Source organism: Alternaria arbusti, assembly GCF_024043155.1.
Source record: "Alternaria arbusti strain BMP 1465 chromosome Unknown scaffold_7, whole genome shotgun sequence".
Lineage (NCBI taxonomy): Eukaryota > Fungi > Ascomycota > Dothideomycetes > Pleosporales > Pleosporaceae > Alternaria > Alternaria arbusti.
Window position 1 is genome coordinate 986,342 of NW_026249947.1, and position 19,588 is coordinate 1,005,929.

At 54.4% G+C, this 19,588-nt stretch overlaps 5 protein-coding genes across 5 annotated transcripts; 2 read left to right on the forward strand and 3 right to left on the reverse strand.

Annotated features, from left to right (window-relative positions):
- Positions 1-923: 923 nt before the first annotated feature.
- Positions 924-3,648, reverse strand: J4E86_006145 (uncharacterized protein; the record flags this gene model as incomplete). Its single annotated transcript, XM_051446676.1, has 6 exons — positions 924-1,028; positions 1,078-1,412; positions 1,465-1,564; positions 1,609-2,904; positions 2,949-3,475; positions 3,531-3,648. 6 exons carry the CDS (start codon positions 3,646-3,648, stop codon positions 924-926), a joined length of 2,481 nt encoding a protein of 826 aa, XP_051302251.1.
- A 3,832-nt stretch (positions 3,649-7,480) lies between these two features.
- J4E86_006146 (uncharacterized protein) lies at positions 7,481-12,066 on the reverse strand (the record flags this gene model as incomplete). The annotated part of the gene is made up of 2 exons (XM_051446677.1): positions 7,481-8,005; positions 8,056-12,066. 2 exons carry the CDS (start codon positions 12,064-12,066, stop codon positions 7,481-7,483), a joined length of 4,536 nt encoding a protein of 1,511 aa, XP_051302252.1.
- Positions 12,067-13,485: 1,419 nt separating this feature from the next.
- J4E86_006147 (uncharacterized protein) lies at positions 13,486-15,231 on the forward strand (the record flags this gene model as incomplete). Its single annotated transcript, XM_051446678.1, has 1 exon — positions 13,486-15,231. The coding sequence occupies one exon, from the start codon at positions 13,486-13,488 to the stop codon at positions 15,229-15,231; it is 1,746 nt and encodes a 581-aa protein (XP_051302253.1).
- A 582-nt stretch (positions 15,232-15,813) lies between these two features.
- J4E86_006148 (uncharacterized protein) lies at positions 15,814-16,591 on the forward strand (the record flags this gene model as incomplete). The annotated part of the gene is made up of 3 exons (XM_051446679.1): positions 15,814-15,932; positions 16,069-16,195; positions 16,433-16,591. 3 exons carry the CDS (start codon positions 15,814-15,816, stop codon positions 16,589-16,591), a joined length of 405 nt encoding a protein of 134 aa, XP_051302254.1.
- A 555-nt stretch (positions 16,592-17,146) lies between these two features.
- Positions 17,147-19,376, reverse strand: J4E86_006149 (uncharacterized protein; the record flags this gene model as incomplete). The annotated part of the gene is made up of 2 exons (XM_051446680.1): positions 17,147-19,036; positions 19,089-19,376. The coding sequence occupies 2 exons, from the start codon at positions 19,374-19,376 to the stop codon at positions 17,147-17,149; spliced, it is 2,178 nt and encodes a 725-aa protein (XP_051302255.1).
- Positions 19,377-19,588: the final 212 nt, after the last annotated feature.

A 19,588-nucleotide genomic window follows, 5' to 3' on the forward strand; every position in this document is an offset into this window, starting at 1 on the left:
CTCTCCGGGGGCGCGGGTGCCTGGAGTCGATACGCGAGTTGAGGTAAAGGTGTAAAGTTGAGAAGGGCGGAGGGTGCGCGGATAGATCGCAAATGCGCGCGAGGTAGTAAGGGTAGGTTCGGGGGAAGGCCGAGTTGTGTGTTATAGGGAGAGTGAAAGTCGTTCGTGTCGCAGTCAGTCGTATGCAACCGGGCTTAGAGCTCCCCGCCCAATGACGACGATGTGGCGGCCCTTACTCAGCCACAATGCTCGGGTCGCAAATTCACCAAGCAAGACATGTCAATGCCCATCACAATATACGCCCCTGAATATCGATCGATTGCAGGTACACAGGAAGAATATTCATATTCGACTTTTCTATATGCCGAGATTGCCACCTCCGGCCAAGTTTGTAACCCCAAATCGTATAGACACTAAAATTGCACACATTGTATGAGATAGTCGTAAGAGATGCGCGTCCTTCTGTAACCCAAGAAATCTGCCAGATCATGAGATGGGATGTATGCCTACATCGGCACTCGGAGTATTTGAAACAACATATATAATGCGCTCGCGAATATGAGCAGTTGAACAGGATATGACGCGCTTGCTAATTCGCTCGACAATGCTCGTTGTGTAGAGCAGCAGTATGAGGCTTCGACCTTTGCATACTGACTGCCGAGCAGGGGGTGGTACCGCGACACGACCATGAGGGGCGGGTGGCTTCGAGCTGCCACTGGGGCTGGATATGCGAACTTGGGAGCCTCCACCACGTGCGTCTGTTCATCGTTGTGCGCCATTTCGTCACCTATAATTCCATCGTCTTGCCATACCAATCGGCGAACGAATTCGTGCTCGTGTGTGACGAATCGCGGCCGTTGGTCTGCGCATTGCCCGTACCTAAGTTCCGGTGTTAAGAGACATTCATAATGAAATAAGAAACTTCACAGACCACCCTTCTTCCGCCTCTCTTCTGCCCTTGCTTTCCTCGCCGATTGTACCAGTGGCGCTAATGTGCCTAGCGGTTCAGCGGTCTGGATGAAGGGGTGCTGCATTTTATTAGCGATTATCAACCACAGACAGCTCCAATGTACTTACCACCAGAAGATCGTGAGCACTAGCCCGCTTGTCGGGGTCGACCTTGAGCGAGAAGCCCAAGAAGTCACGGAACACTGGCGACAAGGCATGTTCCTCCTTGATCGTCGGTGTGCCGTTGGTCGCGATGAGCCACAGTGCACGGAGTGGACTTTCATTCAGGTACGGCGGCTCGCCCTCGATCATCTCGATGGACATGATACCCAACGACCAGATGTCAACCTTTCGGCCGTACTCCTTGCGAGTGACAACCTCGGGGGCCATCCAGTAGGGGGTACCTACCATGGTCGTGCGCTTGTTGTGGCTTTCGTTGATTTGCGCGCAGAAACCGAAATCGGCTGTGAAATGTGTTAGACTTGATGGAGAGTGGTGAGTCCGAATTCAACATACTGAGCTTGATGTTGCCTTCTTGGGAAAGCAGGATGTTGTCCGATTTGATGTCTCGATGAATGACGCCCTTGGAATGAAGATGTTGCAAGCCGTGGAGGGTCTGAAAAATTAGCTGAGTTCTTCGAGCGGGACATGAAAACTCACCTCTCTGCACACAGCAGCTATTTGGCCTTCGGACATGATGTTGAAAGTAACGACATCCGTCAAACTTCCACCCTCCATGTACTCCATAACCACCCACAGATCGCCTCTGAGCAGGAAACTGTCCATGAAATTTACAATGTTCTTGTGCTTGCTGTCTTTCATGACCAAAATCTCGTTGATAATCAAGTCTTTCTTAGGCTGCTGCTCGAGGTTCATCTGCTTGATGGCTACACACTTGTTGGTGCTGTTTTCATAGGCCATGAAGACACCACCAGAAGCACCCTGACCAATCTTGCTGAGGTTGCGGTATCTCTCCCGGGGATCGGCATTGGTACAGATGGCATTGAGCTTGGCCACGATATCCGGTCCCTGACTCTGCCTCGGCCTTTGACGTGGTCGGGGCGCTGGACCAACACGAGCCTGTTGCGATGGTAATGGAATGTTTTGGGGATCCGATTGCTGGGCAAAGACCTGTTGGGGCGTCGGCTGGGACATCTGCATCTGCGGCTGCGGCTGCGGCTGCGGCGCAGGGACTACAGGTGGTGCGTAGTTTGGTTGCGGGGCTCTTTGGCTGACGCTCCGCCCTAGAGGTGCCTTTGGCTGCTGCGTGGTTGCCATGGCCATGGCTTGTTGCTGCTGCTGCTGGTACTGCTGGGCGGGAGAGATCGGGGTCGAACTGGCTGGGGAATCAAATCGCGGCGGTGTTCCTCCCGTGGTGTTGGATCGGGTGCGGGACATTGCAGAAGAGCCATTGGGGCTCTCTGAGGGAGTGGGGTGGGCATAGGCAGCCTGGGGGTAGTCGTTCTCGTAGCGAGGGGTCTGGTGCTGGGTGATGATCGGACTTGGGGCCGCGGGGGCAGGCCTGTTTGGCATGGGCGCGGCGGAACCAGCAGGAGGACCTGGAGGCTTGGGCGCTGGCCGGCTGGGCACGAGAGCTGCAACATTGACTGGAGGAGAGTTAACGACGGGGGAGGTCAGGCTGCGCGGAACGGGAGGAGGCGCACGCGGGTTTTCGAAGCTAGACTGGTCGTTCCGTGGGAATCGCGGGCTCTGCGGGGGACTGAGCGGGGGCTGGTTGGAGCCGTAGCTTGCGGTCTGGGGCACAATGTTGGCCTGGTACGCGTATCCCTGAGGCTGCGTGGGGCCCATCTTGTCCCAGATGGCATCTTCCTCGTTCTTCTCGGCATTGTCCTTGTAGAAGTTGACCACGTCCATGACGGCCTGGGGGTGCTGCTTCTGCTCCTCCTGCGAGATGCCATTCTGCTGGAGCATGCGCTGCCACTCCTTGGGGAGGCCCTGATCTGTTAGCACACATATATCAGCAATGAGGGGCTACCCACCGTGTACTCGCCCGTGTGGTTGTCGATGCTGACGTGGGTGACGTGCATGGGGTTCGTGGGCGTCGAGATGGTCGGGCGGCGCGGCGAGCCCAGCATGCTGCTCATGAAGTTGGAAAAGGTGCCCTTCTTCTTTGCGCCGCCCGAGAGGCGCTTCTTGGCTGCATCGCCGCTGCCGTCGCTGTAGCGGTTCGTCTTGCTCGAGGTGGTCGAGGGCGGGGTCGTCGTGCTGTCCATCTTGGAGGTGAAGGAGCGCGACTGGCGCAGGTAGCGGTTCTGGGCAGGTTGGTCGGTGTACGAGTGCTGGAGGGCGGGCCGCGGCTGGCTCGAGGCGTTCAGAGCTTCCTCGACGATGCGGTCGAAGGGCTGGCCGACGTGGACGGGTTGCAGGTCATAGGCGTGCGGGTTCGGCGGCTCGTAGACTGGCCGCAGGGTGTGCGAGGGCGAGCGGGAGAGGCCTCGCGCTGGCGACTGCGACGAGGATGCTGCAGGTGCTACGCCAAGATTCGGCTGGAAGTAAGAGGCGGCGCCTATGGAGTAAGGTCAGTATCGCAGGCCAGGTTGGAACACAGGAACACCACGCACTGGGCGCACGCTTCAGCGTCGTCGGGCCCTTGTTCAAATAGGCTATTGGCGGGCCTCGCTCTTTTGACGGCCCTCTCTTGGTCAGCCTCGTGGGCCGCGTTGATGACTTGTCGTCCATTGCGGGCCTGCAGAGTGTCCTAGTCAACGTCACACCTCGAGCCTGCGCAGCCGAGGGGGGCCAGGCCGGAAGGGGAGAAGAGAGAAGATGGGCGGCGCCGTGGGAAGCTCAGTCGCTGGATACGTGGAGAGGGGATGCACGGCAGAAACAGGTACAGACAGAAGTGATCGCAGCAGAAGCACAGATGGATCTGGCCGACTCTCCAGGGCTGGTTTTGCCGTGCTCAAGTCCTAGCTAGCGACTCTACCACCTAATCTCCACCAGGCCAGCTATACCTCCACCCTACTCCGAATACGTCTGTTTCAGGACTTGTTTCCTCTAATTTCTCAACGGCCTGCCGCCGCTGACTGAAGCCCGCCCTCTGCCCGTTGCGACGCAGCCCCCCGACTCATGCGCGCCCGCATTTGACGCCCAAAGAAGGTGTGGCGATATGCAGTAGCTCATGTCACGTCGACGTCTACACAGTACATCACCAAGTCGATGTCTTGTCTATTCTTTTCGCATTCATCTCCGTGCAATTAATTGTCCATATGGCATCGAGGACTGAACTTGCCCCATTGACAGCGACCCCGACCCAACACCAAACCACGCCGTAAAGTCTATTCTTATACCTGCCATCCCATCGCGCCTTCCCTGGTAGACGCTCCTGCTCTTGGTCGACGTGCGGCTCTTCCCGGCGTCGCATCTTTCACATGCTCGGTACCTGCTACCAACACCGATGCCCAAAAACACCACGCATCCTATCGCGTCTCCCGGGCAATACGCGCGATCATTACCTCACCATGGAAGCTTCACTGCAGGGCAGACGCGTTTTGTAAATCAACTGGTGATGCCATGCAAGGCAGCGCCCGAGCTCCGAGACAGCCTCTTTCCCCCCACATCGCGCTATCTGTCGCTACGACTCCGGCCGCAGAGCACAGCGTCACGATAGCCTCAACCTTCACCCTCATGAAACACGCCACGCACGTCTCCTCTCCCACATGCAGGTCGCCGTGATACAGCATCCAACGTGCCAGCCCAAAGCACGCGAGACAGCAGTAAGTCATGCGCCAACAAATACTAATCCACCTGGGCAAGAACATGAAATGTCAAGGCAAGGAGCACGGCATCGCTCAACAACTCCGACCAGGCTCGCCTAGACGCTCCAAAACCAACGTTGCACGAACAACTCACTCCCGCTTTACGAGTCAACGAGTAATGGTCATGCAACAAGAGCCAGCATACCCCGAGCGCCGCGGCAACGGCCCATCTCCCGTTCTTCTAACGCACCCGGCCACGGCACTTTGCCCCGTGCACAACAACGCTCCTCTGAGCATCTAGGGGTTTGATCAGCCCGCCCCAAAACTGCGCAAGGCTAACACACGCCACGTGAAATGATACGAGTCTGTCGATCTATGTCAGCTCTCTAACGCTCTTCGAGTCTGGATTCATCTGTGAAGAAGCCCGAAACAGCCACATCGTGAGCTATGACGATCACCGTCAAACATGCAGTTGGTCATGCTATTTTTGCTTCTTCGACGTCATGGCTTCAACGTTCGGTTGTCGGCACGCTTTTACATCATCACCACACGCATCTGTAGTCGACGCGATGTAACTGCGCGTCTGTATAAGATGGATTGCAGCAACACCATAAACACAAGCCTTCTACACATTCAACCCGCATCGCGCTCAGGCTTGGCATTCTGCGAAGACTTTGCTTCTTGAATAAGCACCTAGATCATGCATGTCGACAGAAAGGAGGCTTGCTCGACTCCTTGCTGTCTCTTCCAGATAGATGAATTCGTGGGGGTTACGGACTTCGCAAGCATGAGGTACAGTATTCAGGTTAGATTCTCCACGAAACCCGTCAAGAACCTACGACCAAACATACATCGTAGCATGGTTAGACTCGTCATCCATATGCATGTCTCGAATGCATGTACAACGCGCATCCCTTATCTCATCAGATTTCACGTTTGCCATGCGCTCCTTATCCGTGCCGCCCTCCTCACCCCGGTCAATGCAACGTACTGTGGCACGGCAATCCTCACCTTCTTTACTCAACAACCTAGTGTAGAGACGCACATAAACTGCACCACCGACTTTTGCGCTCACTCCTTTTGCGAACTGTGCTCGTGCACTTCTCCCATGTTGTCAATGCGATCACCTGGCTCTACGACGTCTACTCCTGTGCTCATCTACTCGCTAGCATTTTCTTCCTCGTAAATTACATTGTCGTTATCTTCATTTTCTTCTTCTTTTGCTCTTCCAGATTTGTGTTGTACGAGCTCTTCATGTATCTGCTCCGATTACCCGTTAAGAGTCACGCGTGAATCCGTTAGTACACGAAGGGAGACCTCGTTTTCGATTTGCGTTGCCCACCAACAAATGCGTAGTAGTGTACGTCAACTTGGCGACGAGGCTTTAAAGGTCTGCATTATTTTAGTCCAGTCATCTTTCGTAGCCACAAGAAATGTACATTTCCCGAAGAGGTTGCATGGCGAACAACTCAAGTCGCTGAACCAATTAGTCGTACGATGATAATACAAGTGTATGCCTGTATTTCCCTCCGATTACGTCTAGCTGCGCTTACGCAACTGTCTGTATCCCCGTTATAGATCAGCGCTTCTGCATGCTGAAAGCTTTCGACAAAATGTAGTAAACGAAGTAGCTGTCTAGCCGGAAAGAGAAAAGGTCACTAGCTAAGGTTCTGACGACGGTGTCTGCTGCGGAACAATCAAAAGAACACGAGTGATGGGAGTGAAAGAAAGTCTTCTATAGAATAAAAAGCGACAAAAGACGTGGTATCTGTAAAGTGACCGGATACGTGATCGGATAAAACATACAAATTCCATGCAAAACAGGGATATAAGGAGAAATTTTACATCTGGCAAGTACGATGCTACCTATGACCCCCTAATCCAAAATTTTTGATATTGCAGTAATCTCTAGTATTGTTCTGAATTCTAGAGATAATACGAACAAGTATTCTTATAAACATTTATTGGGGTAAGGGGTTACCTTGCATCTCGCACAACTTCACATAGTTAGCTGCAATTATTACGAAGCGCAAAACCTGTAAAAAGTGCCGCAACATCTACTATCGCTCTGCTCTTCATAGCCACAACAATGAAGATACACTCTGAGTTCGTAGGAGTTGCGTTAATATATGTGATATACCTCGCTGAAACAAGATTTTACTTGCAGAAGTTCCATGGACATGATATAACGATTACACGAAAGAGGTTGACAGCTGCGCAGTTCCCACATTACATCATGCGCACCAAAACACACACATACAGACACAGCAACATCTCATGTTTTTGTGTCCATCAATTGAACTTCGCACCTATCCTACTCTAGCCCCCTTTCCAACCCTTCTTTTCCCCTTTCCCCGGACACGACAAAATCCCGTATCATGAACAGCTGTCGTACAGCAGCAAAAAAACAACAACTCCTCTTCTCATCATCATACGCGCGTGACAGCAAAGAAACTCGACGCAGACTTTCTAACGTCTAATATTGGACCTGGGATAAGATGACAAGAACCCAAAAAACCCCTTCCAATGCTTGCGAGGGCCCTGTTGCCAACCCAACTATGCCGCCTGAATCGAGTGGTGAAACTTGGAGAAAAATTTATATGTATACGGTGAAAGGGTATGCGCTGACCAGTGGACTAGGATTGAGGTCGTGAGGCGCTGAAAGAAAGTAAAGGCTGTGGTGGCGGTGTTCGGTGTGGGCGCGGATAGCTGACTGGCCGAAACAGGCGGCATCTATCAGCAGTACTGCGGGCAAGGTGAGTCGACTAGGGTGATGGCAGACCACGTGATCAATAACACACATCTCAATTGCTTCATGCTGGATCTTTGGAGGCGTCATCCGGTGGTGGCTCCGTCTTTCCCTCCTCCTGATTTTGCAAGAGCCGAGCTTGTTCGTCTGGAATATCGCCCTGTTCGTTCTCCTCTCCAGCCATCGGTTCTTCTGATCGCATGACCGCTTCGTCCACTTCTTCCGAAGGGTTGGGCATTGGCGCTTCGCCTGATGGCTTGGTGTTGGCCTCGTCGGCACTATGTTTGCCCCCGTGGAACCAGCCACCCTTCTCCCATTCTCCGGGTTGGTAGAGGCAGTCATGGCGAATGTCTGTGTCGACGATAGCGGCCATGAGCTCGTTGAGCCGAGGGAAGGATATAGGTTTCAGGATCCATGCATCGAACCCGGCGTCGATGTAGCGTTGGCGGTCGCGCTCGATCAGAGAGGCTGAGACTGCAATGATGGGGACGCGGCCGCAGAGGGCGGCTCGGGCTGAGTAAATGTCGGTGTGAAGCTTTTCGAACGATCTTATCATCTTGGTTGAGGTAAGTCCGTCGACGATTGGCATCTTCAAAAAAGTCAGTAAACAGGGCAGGTCTTCAAGAACACTCTACTGACCTGCATATCCATCAAGACAACATCAATGTCTCGTGAATTGTCGCAGTATGCCGACGAACATTCCTCGCCATTGACGGTGAGATGGACCTCATGTCCAAGCTTTTCTAATCGTTTCTTGACAATCCTACTATTCACCGGGTCGTCTTCCGCAACGAGTACGCGCATGTGATCCGAAGTCAATTTCTCCGGTTCCGCAGACGGTTGTATTGGTGTGTCGCCCTGTACCTCTCCGAGGACACTCCCAGGCTTGGGCCGAGGATCTACCGGACTATCGCCGCCTTCATCAGGCATCTTCAAAGCCGTGATTGGGGCACCGGAGCCAGGTACGGTAGCTTTACCTGGGTGATCGACCTGCATACTTCTCTGGTGTGGAGGTACAATAGGCTGGCTGCTGATGTATTCCAGGCTCCTAGACCTCATGCGCGCGGCGCCGGGATCAAGACTATTGCGCTTCGTCAAGGTCGGTCTCAGAGAGTGTGCACTTGGGCTTCCATCGCCTCTGCCGATCATGTGCGGCTCTTGTATCGCGTCGATAAGTCTGTCCACGTCACTTCTTTGACTTGAACCGCTCTTGAAGCTTCGGAGACTCGTCTTGCTGGTCAGACTCTCCGCACTAGATCTTCGAATGACCACACCACTCGCTCCACCACTCACCCCGCCACTCGAGCTACTCCTCCTCTCGCTGTCGGAGGTGTGGCGCGATAGACTTGGGGCAATGAGAGTCCGCTCGCCTTCATCAGTGCCAGGCAAGATGCTCGATAAGGTACTGTCCGGTTGGGGTGTGATGCTACCAGCTGGCGAAGCCTCCGCCGTTGTCACGGCGTCTACCTCGGCGTCTGGAAGGTCGAACGGGAACTGTACGACGAACCTCGTGCCTTTGCCCTCTTCGGATCGAAGCCTCAATTGTCCGTTCATATTCCTGATGATGCGGCCAACGACAGCCAGACCGAGACCCAACGTTGACTTCTCATCTTGCTCGGCAATTTGCTTCTTGTCAGGCACCAGCGCATCCTCCAACATGGATGCAGGCTCAGACTGAACTTGCTCCAAGTCATAGAAGAGCTGATCAAGCTTCTTCTGGCTCATGCCCCTACCCGTGTCGGCTACCGCCACCTCAACCTCGACGTGATCTCTGCGGGGCCTTGCTGCAACATAAACCTCCACAGTGACGCTTCCTTGCGTGGTATTCTGTATGGCGTTTGCAGTGATATTGGAAATGGCCTGACGGACTCGCCGTTGATCTCCGATACACAAGGTAGGCAACCCCGGGTGTTCGATAACTTCGTAAGATATGTTCTTCCGTTTGGCGTCGTTCTTGAACATGTCGGTGGCATCCTTGATGGTTTCCCGGAAGTCGAACGACTCGCCCTTAATGAGTGGTCCGCCTTCCTCCGTCTTGGTCAGGTCAAGTAGGTCGTTGATTACGTAGATGAGTGATTTCGACGCCGAGTGCGATCTCGAAAGGTTTTCCCGCGTTTCCGTGTCCAGGGCCCCTTCCAGTGCTATTTCGAGATAGTTGATAATTGCATTCAGTGGTGTGCGGACTTCGTGCGCCGAGTTCGCCAGCAATAACCGGGTCAGCTGACTGCTCTGCAGCGCAGCTTCTTTTTGCCTCCAAACCTCGATGAACTTGCCGTATACCAAACATAGCACTGAGGCGGTCTCAATCTCTTCTTCCGTCCATTCGCGGCACTTTCCAACGACGGTCTCGGACCAGGTTTTGAAACTCTTTCTTGGCTCCAGGTAACCCTCGGTGCCCTCTTTAATGAACTTTTCGTATGGATTGCCAGCCCATTTCACCTCCTTCAGTTGTCCTTTCCTGAAGAATACGATAAAGTCCTCGCCATCTACCGACAAGGGGACGATTAGCATGCCTGCTATGACATGGAAACCTGGCGGGTATCGTAGATCGGGGAAGTCCGTGATGATATCTATGGAGGTCATGACCGATTGTATTTTCCTCATCCTGAGATACTCTAACATGGCAAGTGCTTCTTGCGAGTTTTCTAGGACGCCAAGAATCTTCGTCTCATCACGAATCGAGAGTAAACCAAAGTCGGCATCGAACAGTTTCAAGAGATCGTCAGAGGAGGCGATGATGTACCCGGAGGGGTTATGTTGTGTTGGTACAGTATTGATGAGTTTCCTGGCCTGTAGTCTTGACGCATACGATAATCTTTCGATGTTTCTCGATGCTGCATCGCCGACCATGCGACACATCTTTCGAATAGGAAAAGATACGCGCATGCCGCGAGGCCCGTACGAATGGCAGGCAATGAGACCCCACAGCTCACCGAACGCGTTGATGGAGATGGACATTGACGATCTTACGGCCATGTTCGCGAGATATTTAAGATGTATTGGGGACATGGCGCGAAGATACGAGTGCGTGAGGTCGAGAGGGCTTTCCAAATCCTCAGCGGTACGGCAAACGAGCCTTGCGGTTGTTAGGTCTCGATCGTAGAGCATGCGTACCTTGTTTAGCTTGTACAGTTCTCGAGCTTGCTTTGGAATATCGGAAGCAGGAAAGTTCAGCCCCTTGTACAAATCCTTGGTCGCTCGCGGGTCAACAAGTTCGGTAACGACACGGCCGTTGAACGTTTGGTCGAATTGATATATCATGACGCGATGGAAACCAGTTAGTTCCTTGACAACGCCCACAAGAACCTTGAGAAACTTTTCCAATGATGGTGCCGCAGCCAGCTGTTCTTGCACCTGGGACATGATGTTGAAGACCTCCATCGCAGCAGCTTCACCTTTCCTTTTCCGCGCACTACGCAGGACTCGTAAGGGCTTGCTCTTGATTTCTGTACTTTCGAGTAGTTCCTCCGCCGTGGGCTGACTGGACAAAGTATCTTCCGGCAGCTCTGGAGTAAGGTCGTTGGGGGGCACCAGCGGATATAGTGGATCTTCTTCAAGCTCGAACTCGCAGATAACGAGCCCAGGATTTGACTCATTGATATGGATGGCGCACCACAGCTTGCGGGTTCGATTGTAGCCTGCCACTTTTATGGACATGGTGAAGACTTCGGGCCCATTGGACGTGACATCGGAGTCCTCGTCTTTGATGAAGTCGATGTGGTCCAAGAGGTTATCGGCTTGCTCTTCAGAGAGGATGTCTGTAAAGCTCTCTAGTGCGAATAGCTCCTTCGGGGTGCGTCCTAATATGCGTTTAGAGTTTTCACTTACAACGCGCACTAGCAGGCTGCCCTCGGGGTCGTCTTGCAGTGCCAGTAGCAGACCGAAGCCTTGCACGGCGCCCGGGAGATGGATGGGCTCATCCTCGCAGCGCTGTAGGGTATCGCCCTCACGGCCTGTTATGACCATGTGTCCTCCCTCAGTCGTGACGTGCTTGAACCGATGTGTTACCAGTCCGCCCATATCCAAACTACTGATGCCGCTTCTAGCGGAAGCACCCCCAATTGACGGTGCCCGTTCGGCTCTGGACCCCGGTGACCGACTGCCTTCCTGTGCGCTTCCACCTGACCTTGTTGACGACAGATCATTGAACAGATTTTGGGGTATCTGAGGGGCGGCCCTTCTCGAGCCGTCAGCTCTTTGAGTGGATTGGATGGACGAGCGCTGCGTATCGGAACCTGAGTCCGCCTTGTTACCCCCGGGGCGCAACCCCCAAGCGCGCTGCGAGCCATGTGAAGCCTGTGACGTAGTCGATCCCTGCGAAGCTCGGCGGGAGTCGCTTGTGAAGCGGGAGTCGTTTGTTCGCGAGTATGGGTGGAAGTAATCGCCCTGGGAGTGACCGCCCTTTGGGGTGGGAGTAGGGTCGACGCTGATGGCGCTCCGTATGGGAAAGACACGGTCGGTAGCGGAGGGGCTCATGGCGCCTTCGTTACTAGGACCACTGTTGGGTGGCAGAGCGAAGTCGGCGGCCTTTGGTGCAGCGTCGGGCGTGGCAGGCTCTTCGGGCACGGGCGACACGGTGGAGAAGTTGAAGCGGCCATCGCTTGGTGTATTACGACCAAGGTTGGGGGTTTGCTGGGGTGATTGAGACATGGAGCTGTGTGTCGTCGATCAGGCGAGCACGCCGGCGGCAGGGTTAAGAGTGCGCCGACGGCCTGGGTGTTGGTAGGAATAGAGGCACCCGCACACGGTGGGATTGTGCCTTCAGGCGTCCATGGGGGTCTGGTGGTCGCTAACGTGTGGTGTGGATAGTTGCTGTGGTGCTCTCAACCGCAGGCAAGGTCACTTGGCGTTATGCAGGGACCGCGTGAGGGTGGCGAAAGGCGGACAATCCCTAATAGGAGTCTCGTTCGTTTTGCCAGAGGGGAATGGTGGGCGGGTCTAGCAGCCTCATGAAGTTGGCAGAGTTGCTGCTGCTGGGGGATGTGGCGGCGTGCGGAGGGGCGAACGAAATCTGGACCGTCCAGGGCAGTCAAGTGCGAGGCATGCAACGGTTGGAGTGGATGGAAAGCGACAGAAGGACGGACACAGGCAGAAGATGCGCAACGACCAGGCTGGCTCCTAGCTGCACTTGTGCAGACACAACGACGGGCAGCGCGTCACCGTCTAGTTGATGAGATAGATGACTGCCATGCGTCGTCTTGAATGGCTTGATGCGCCTCCAGATGTCGATCGCGAACGTCTTGGGTTAAGTCGCTCTATCTCTGCGATCGACGATCTAAGCTCAGAGCAGGTAGGTTAGGGGCAAGATGCAGGTTAGGCCATGAAAGTTCTTAGCGACCAGAGCATGGATATTCGACACATTTCCATCCTCAGCGGCCTCGGACCCACTCGCGCGCGGGAATTGGGGCGGAAGAGGGCTACGTCATCGGTGAGATGCGTGGCTTGACGCCGAACGTGGAATGTGTTTGGTGAGACGCGGCGCATCATTGCGACAGTCATCTGCTTGTTTATTGCCCTCACCACCACAGAGGCGTCGGATAATGACACCCGGGTCTCACAAACATGTCCATGACAGCTGTCAGAGGGCTCAGAGGGCTCCAGACACTCTCGCAGCAAGATCGGTACGCTGCGTCGCCGGTCCGCGGAACTGTCCTGTCCCCAGAAAATTGCAGAGTGCCCACGGCAGACAGCCCCGGGGGCAGGATGCGCCGATCTCACGTGATCCATGTCCACTCCGGCCCGTGGCGTGCAAATGTTTCGACGATCAACGCGCCAAGCTCTGACGAATTCATGGACCAACGATGCACCATGGAATTACTTCATGTTTGACGCGTACATGTAACGAGGTCGGGCCTTTGAATGCGGCCGTCACCACCGTTCGCGACAGTATGGCATCAATGGCTTACATCCCCAAACGTCCATGCACCCTTCGTGCCTGACACTGTCGTGGCTTGGCAGCTACTGACAGCAACGCTGGTGGGGCAGCGGCCAATCGCGGTCTAACGTAACGGTGAATCGATGTCTGGAGGCACTCACCGCAACCTACACACTCCCACACGCCACCCCTCAATGTCCTCGCAAACACCCGCGCGAACGCTAAACGTCCTCGTCGCCCTCACTGACCCCTCGGCCTTCCGCTTTGGCTGCTCCATCGTTGCGCGCCTGCATCGCCTCCAGCATGTTTCTCTGAAGATCATCGCATGCAAGGACTTCCCGACCACGACGCACACGACTGTCCCGCCCCAGCTCGAGCCTGTCTGGTACAGGTATGACCCCGAGAGCGACACGACGCCCGAGTGGCAACATATCGACTATCAGGAGACCAACGTGGCAGAGTACTGCTCATGGGCCGACTTGCTCGTCCTCGCACCGCTTGACGCCGAGAATCTCGCCCGTATGCTCCATGGATTCACAACAAACCTGCATCTGAAGATCTTGCGCAGCTGGAATGTGTCAAAGAAGATAATGCTCATACCGGGCATGTCCACGCTCATGTGGGAGAACCCCATGTCGAGGAAGCAGATCAGCAAGATACGGCGGAAGTGGAACTGGATCCGCGTACTCCCTCCGTTCTTGTGGTCTTTCGACCATTCCGGGCGCAAGTACCACCCATGGGTAGAAGGGCACAAGGCTTTCAATGAATCTATACAAACCCAGATCGATTTGATGGCAGTTGGTGATCGCACTATCGCACTACCTATTGCCCATCTCCCAACACTGACACCTACGCGAAGCAAGGGGTCTCGGCTGCCGCCAGAGCTCTGGTCCATCATCCTGGAATTTACCAAGGACTGGGAGCTGGCGACTACATTGAATGTCCACACGAATCTGCCCATACCGAAAGAGTGGCGACAATCGGCTAGCGATGAAGGCCCCAAGACGCAGATGCAGAAGATAGAATGGGCGCTTCTTACCTATCCCTATTCGGAGATCAAGGCTGTGTTCGACACTGAGAACCCCACACGCATCTCCCGGGTATGCATCGAACTCATCATGCGCTTTGCCATGGTACCCGTTCTTGCGCATCTAGAAAAGTTTCACAAGGAGCTATTCTGGGGCACATTTGGGCACACCTTTTTACCCCACAAGGCTTCTGTGTTTGGCAAAACGGAGATTCTCGAGTACTGGCGGACGTCGCCTACCTTCCTTACCAAGGAGTACTCCGCGGAAGCCATTGACAATGCGAGCCGCACCAACTCGGTCCAGGCCCTTGACTGGTGGTATAACTCTGGCCTCTCACTGAAGTACACAGAAGCTGCGCTCGAGCAAGCTAGCTCGCAGGGCCACATTCACGTACTCAAGTGGTGGAAGGAGCACAGCCGTTACAGGACGGCCCCCTCGGTACCTTCATCACCAATCGATGAGCAAGCTCCTAGCAGACCCCGCCAAGACGACTTACCTCTCAAGGTGGGCAAGTCCATCACCTACGCAACACAGTCAGGCTGCCTACCCGCGATTCACTTTTGGGTTGAATCCGGCATTCCCTTTTCGCATGAAGATACAATAGCCAAAATCGCCTCGACCCATGGCCACACACATATTCTAGACTACTGGCGTACCCTTCGCGGCGAGAAAATTCTCTTTGACAACCAGGTTCTCGTAGGACCGACCAAAATGGGCCATGCCGGCGTGCTAGAATGGTGGAAGCGCAGCGGCCTGAAGGTGGAGTACAAGACGTGTGATATCGAAGAAGCATTAGAGGATGGTGTTGAGGGAGCGCGGGGAGATGCCGTGCGAAGATGGTGGGCGTTGAACGGATTAAACCTTGGGATAGGAACGAGCGAGTGGATGAAGATCAAGGTCTTGGGGTCGTGATGGTGAATTAGGGAGGCGGAGCAGGTGTAGATAACATGATAGCATTATAGCATAGCAAGCGACTTCTTTGACAACCATCCTTACATCACCTTCTGCAAGGAAAAGGTTGAACACCTACCTCCTACAAATATACATTGCCTTAGGGAATATGTACGTTCCAAGTTTTATACTAATGTAGACGGCAGAGCACCTGTTTATTTCTTTCAGCCCACAAGGTGCTATTCCCATTGCCAGCGGAATTGACTACTCAAAAAGACCGCAAGCCCCGCCGACAGGGTCTTCTTACCCGTTGTGGCCGGAGCTCGGAAGCCTTGGGTCGGTGAGCGCCTAAGCCAATGGTAGAACAGCAATTTGACTTTGAGCGCGAGCGCCTCTGCAACGCCTAAACCGACCTCGGGAGAAGCTAGCTAATCAACCCGCTACAACTGTGCACAACTTCTTATCCGCCGTGCTGTTTCCCATCTGACACCTCCACGTCAACGCAACCGTCTCCCGTCCAATTCTCTCTTCGCCTCGACGCACGATCAGCTCGGTTTTCCCGCCTTAAGACCACGTACCCCGAATTTCCGCTACACCACCACAATGTCTGCCGACAAGGAATTCACCTACTCCGACGTCTCGGAGCACAACACCAAGAAGGACCTGTACATCGTCGTCCACGACAAAGTCTACAACGCATCGAGCTTCGTAGACGAGCACCCGTACGTTCGCTGCCCTGCCCACCGCGCAATGCACCGCACCTCGGCATTCGCATACTCATGCTTGTTATGTCGAAAAGCCCCGCGTTCACATGTCTCGGGTCAATGGTGACAGCAACGGTTGCTAACACATGTACAGAGGTGGTGAAGAGGTACTTCTCGATGTCGGAGGCCAGGACTCAACAGAAGCCTTTGAGGATGTTGGTCACTCGGATGAAGCCCGTGAGATTCTCGATGGGCTGCTTGTTGGAAACTTGAAGCGTCAGGTACGACACCCCTCACATACACACATAACCCTCCCTCCCTCTCTCCCTTCCTTTACACAAAACAAATCCCCCGACACACCAGACATCTGCATCCCGCGCCCCCAGATGCCGCGCCCAGAAGCCGGTCCTCGGGTCAAGGAACTTTTTCGGAACGATTCCGCCCACCATGCACGGAAACGAAACAACCCGTTCTCCGTATCCACAAAACAGAACAACAATACTGACGAGCGAAAACAGGAGGGCGACCCAAAGCCCAAGAGCTACGCGCAACCCGGTACAACCGCTACCACCACCGACGGCGCATCCACCGGTGTGGGTCTCTACGCTATCATCCTGCTTGGTGGTGCGCTCGCATTCGCTGCCTACACTATGATGAACAAGCAGTCTTCTGAGTAAGACTCTTCACGCGGAGCGGGCAATATAACATAACGAATACCATCGACGAGGGTTCTGAGCCTGAATGGGCGAGAGAGGAAGTCCCGCTTAGACAAGACAATGGGACTGGGGTATATCTATACAGAGGCGGTGCCATGTGGTATTGATCGCATGGAGGAGTATATTTTATATATGGCGTAGGCTGCGTTTCGAGCTTTCATCATGCTGCGGACGAGCTATTGGAATAGATCGATTTAACTTTCTTCAATCTGAAATTCGTACGTGTCCTGACAGATATGCGAAAGAACACTTTCAGCACTTTTCTATTTCTTCGCTCTGTGTTCCCCGCCTCCTGCTCCGCATAGGTTGTAAGGCTGAAGTGGAAATTTTTGGATGATAGAGTGACTTCATGCGTCTTCATGGTAAACAAGGAAGCGAAGCACATCAACAACATCAGCAACACATCACCACTCCAGCACATTGTTACACTTTGATAAGGGTATCATTCAACTCCCAAGTATGCATCTCCATCTCCATCTCCTTGACCATCCCTCGCACCATTCACTTTTAATCCCACTACATATTCCTAAAAACATTGTTACTAGCATTCCTCCTCCCGCCCTCCTTCCTCCGATCATGCCTCTGCCCCTCCTGCTCCGGCCTCTTCCTCTGCTTCTTCTCCGGCGCAAACGTAATCTCCCGCTCACCCACCACCGTCGTGTTACTCGCCGACTTGGCCGGTTTCCTCTCTTTAAGCTTACTGACACGCGAACCAAACGTCTTGTCTTTCGCCATCGCAGACGACCCAGTCTTCCGTTGGTTCGACGACGAAACGACCATTTCGGGGCCGCGTTGCGAGCGGTGACCTGCTTTACGGTAGGCGCTGGATGAAATACGCGAGTTGTCTTGTTTTTCCTTCTGCTGTTGTGGTTTCTTCGCAGGACGCACGGCGTCGTTTTCAGAGTCTGAAGAGTCCGAGTCGGAGGAGCCTTTTCTTGATTCGAGGTCTTCTTGCTCGGCAGCGGTGAGGCCCTTGGGGATCTTGGTGCTGGGATTGAGCTGCTGGAACTCGCGGGTTTGCTCGTCAATTTCGAATTCGGGGTCTTCGAACATTTTGGCGAAACGAGGGTCGTTGAGGACGCCGTCGGCAGGTTTGGTGGGCTCGGAAACGGCGGGCGCGGTGCTGGTGGTGTCGAGCATGTCGTCGTCGCCGCCTTGCTTGAGGACGCGCTTGGCTTGCCGGCGCGCTTGCTCTTCTTGCTTTTCCAGCATCTTTTCTGCGAGCTTTCGGTTGACTTTGACGGCCACCTTTTTGTTGCCGCGGATTCGCGACTCGCGCTCTTTGCTGATCTTCTCCGCGATGCTCTTGGCGCGCTGTTCTTGCCAGAGGTCTGGGTTTGAGATGAGGCGCGCTTCTTCGTACAGCTTCTGGGCGACGAAGAAACCGTGCATGTAGGGTCGGAGTAGGCTTGTAGTTCCGACAAGATGGTCCAGGGAAAGCTGCTTTAGCTGCTCGTGGGTCAGGAACTTGAAGTTGTCGTACACATCTCCAGATGCGCCCTTGCCGAAAGCGTTGGGGTCGTTGGGGTCTTCGGCCATTTCTTCGACAATGTTGTCAAGGAAGGAGCACCATCTTGGCGCTGGACCGAGCTGTGGAATGAAGAAGGAATGTTGTTGCCTGCCCTCGTTTGCCGTCAGAAGCATACCAGTCTTTGGCACCCATTCGACGTGGTTGAGGTCTACTGATGGTTCCACGGAGGTCCATGGCGTGCCGTCCTTTGGATCCCAGATCTTGATGACCCTTTTGTCTGCGGTCAAAATTTTGGGCTCGGCAGTTTGCGCGCCGTCGAGGTAGATGATGTTCTTTATCGGATAGCCGTATCCTTGGTCCTTTCGCAGAAGTGGTTTCGGTGATCGAAGATCGTAGAGTTGTACAATGCCGTTAGAGTCTCCCACGGCAACTTCCAGGCCTGATGACGGGAAGGTCAACGCTGTGATTTCCGACTTCCCCTCGAACGCATCTGGAGGCGCCGACAGAATGCCCACTCTGTTTCTTGATCGCGAGTCCCAGTACTCAACTGTGCCGATAGAGGTACCGAAGGCGAGGAGGCCATGCGAATGTTCGGCGATAGCACCAGTGTTCACTGCGCCCGCACCAATGCCACCCTGGAGAGCGCCGCCGCCGACTGTCGTCACATCGTCACCACCGACGTCAATCTCGTAACTCCGCATGAAGCGCCCGACTTCCAGGTTCAGTCTGAAGGCCTCGCCCATGCCATCGGCGTTGACACCGACGGCGGGTACCAGGCACTCTGCTGATCTCCGGTCGTAGATAAGATCGCGACCGTAACGTGGTATGCGACTCGCATAGTGGAGGCCTCCACCGGTGTGGAATTCTATGCATCGATCTTGCTGGAGATGTACGCTCTTTTTGGCGTCGGAGGAGAGGAGGTGGAAGGTTTGGTTCTGCGAAAGTCAGTATATCTTGCGGGGGGTAGTAAGAACGGAAAGAGCTTACAAGAGTGTTGGTGTGTCTTGCAAACGACAGCGACAAATGGGGCAGGTAGTGAACGTGTATTTGAGGCTTGTATGTGCCCGTGCTCATGACCCAGTCGCCATCCTCGCTCACGCGAACACACTGGCTGGCTTCCTCAAACTCGAAATCCTGCAGCAGGTCGACGCGGTTGGCGAATTCGGGGTCGTTCTTCAGACTGCGCTTTCTTTTCCGAATAAGCCACTCGGGCAGCGGGCGCGCCTCGCTGCCACTTATGGTGTATACCGGAACGGCGCCTGAGGAAATCTTCATGGTGGCGGAGTGGGTTGCGACAGAGCGGCAGCAGAGAGCGTTTGGAAGTTCGCGATGAAAAAAGAGTGGAGCCGTTAGTACTAAGCGCAACTCCGGGCGTGCACCCGGGCGACATGGATGTGTGGGCTAGCGACCGCGAGCCAGCCGCCGTCGACTGGTCTGCCTGTTCCGCGTAGCTGACATCGCATGCACATGCTTTTTCGCTGCCGGGT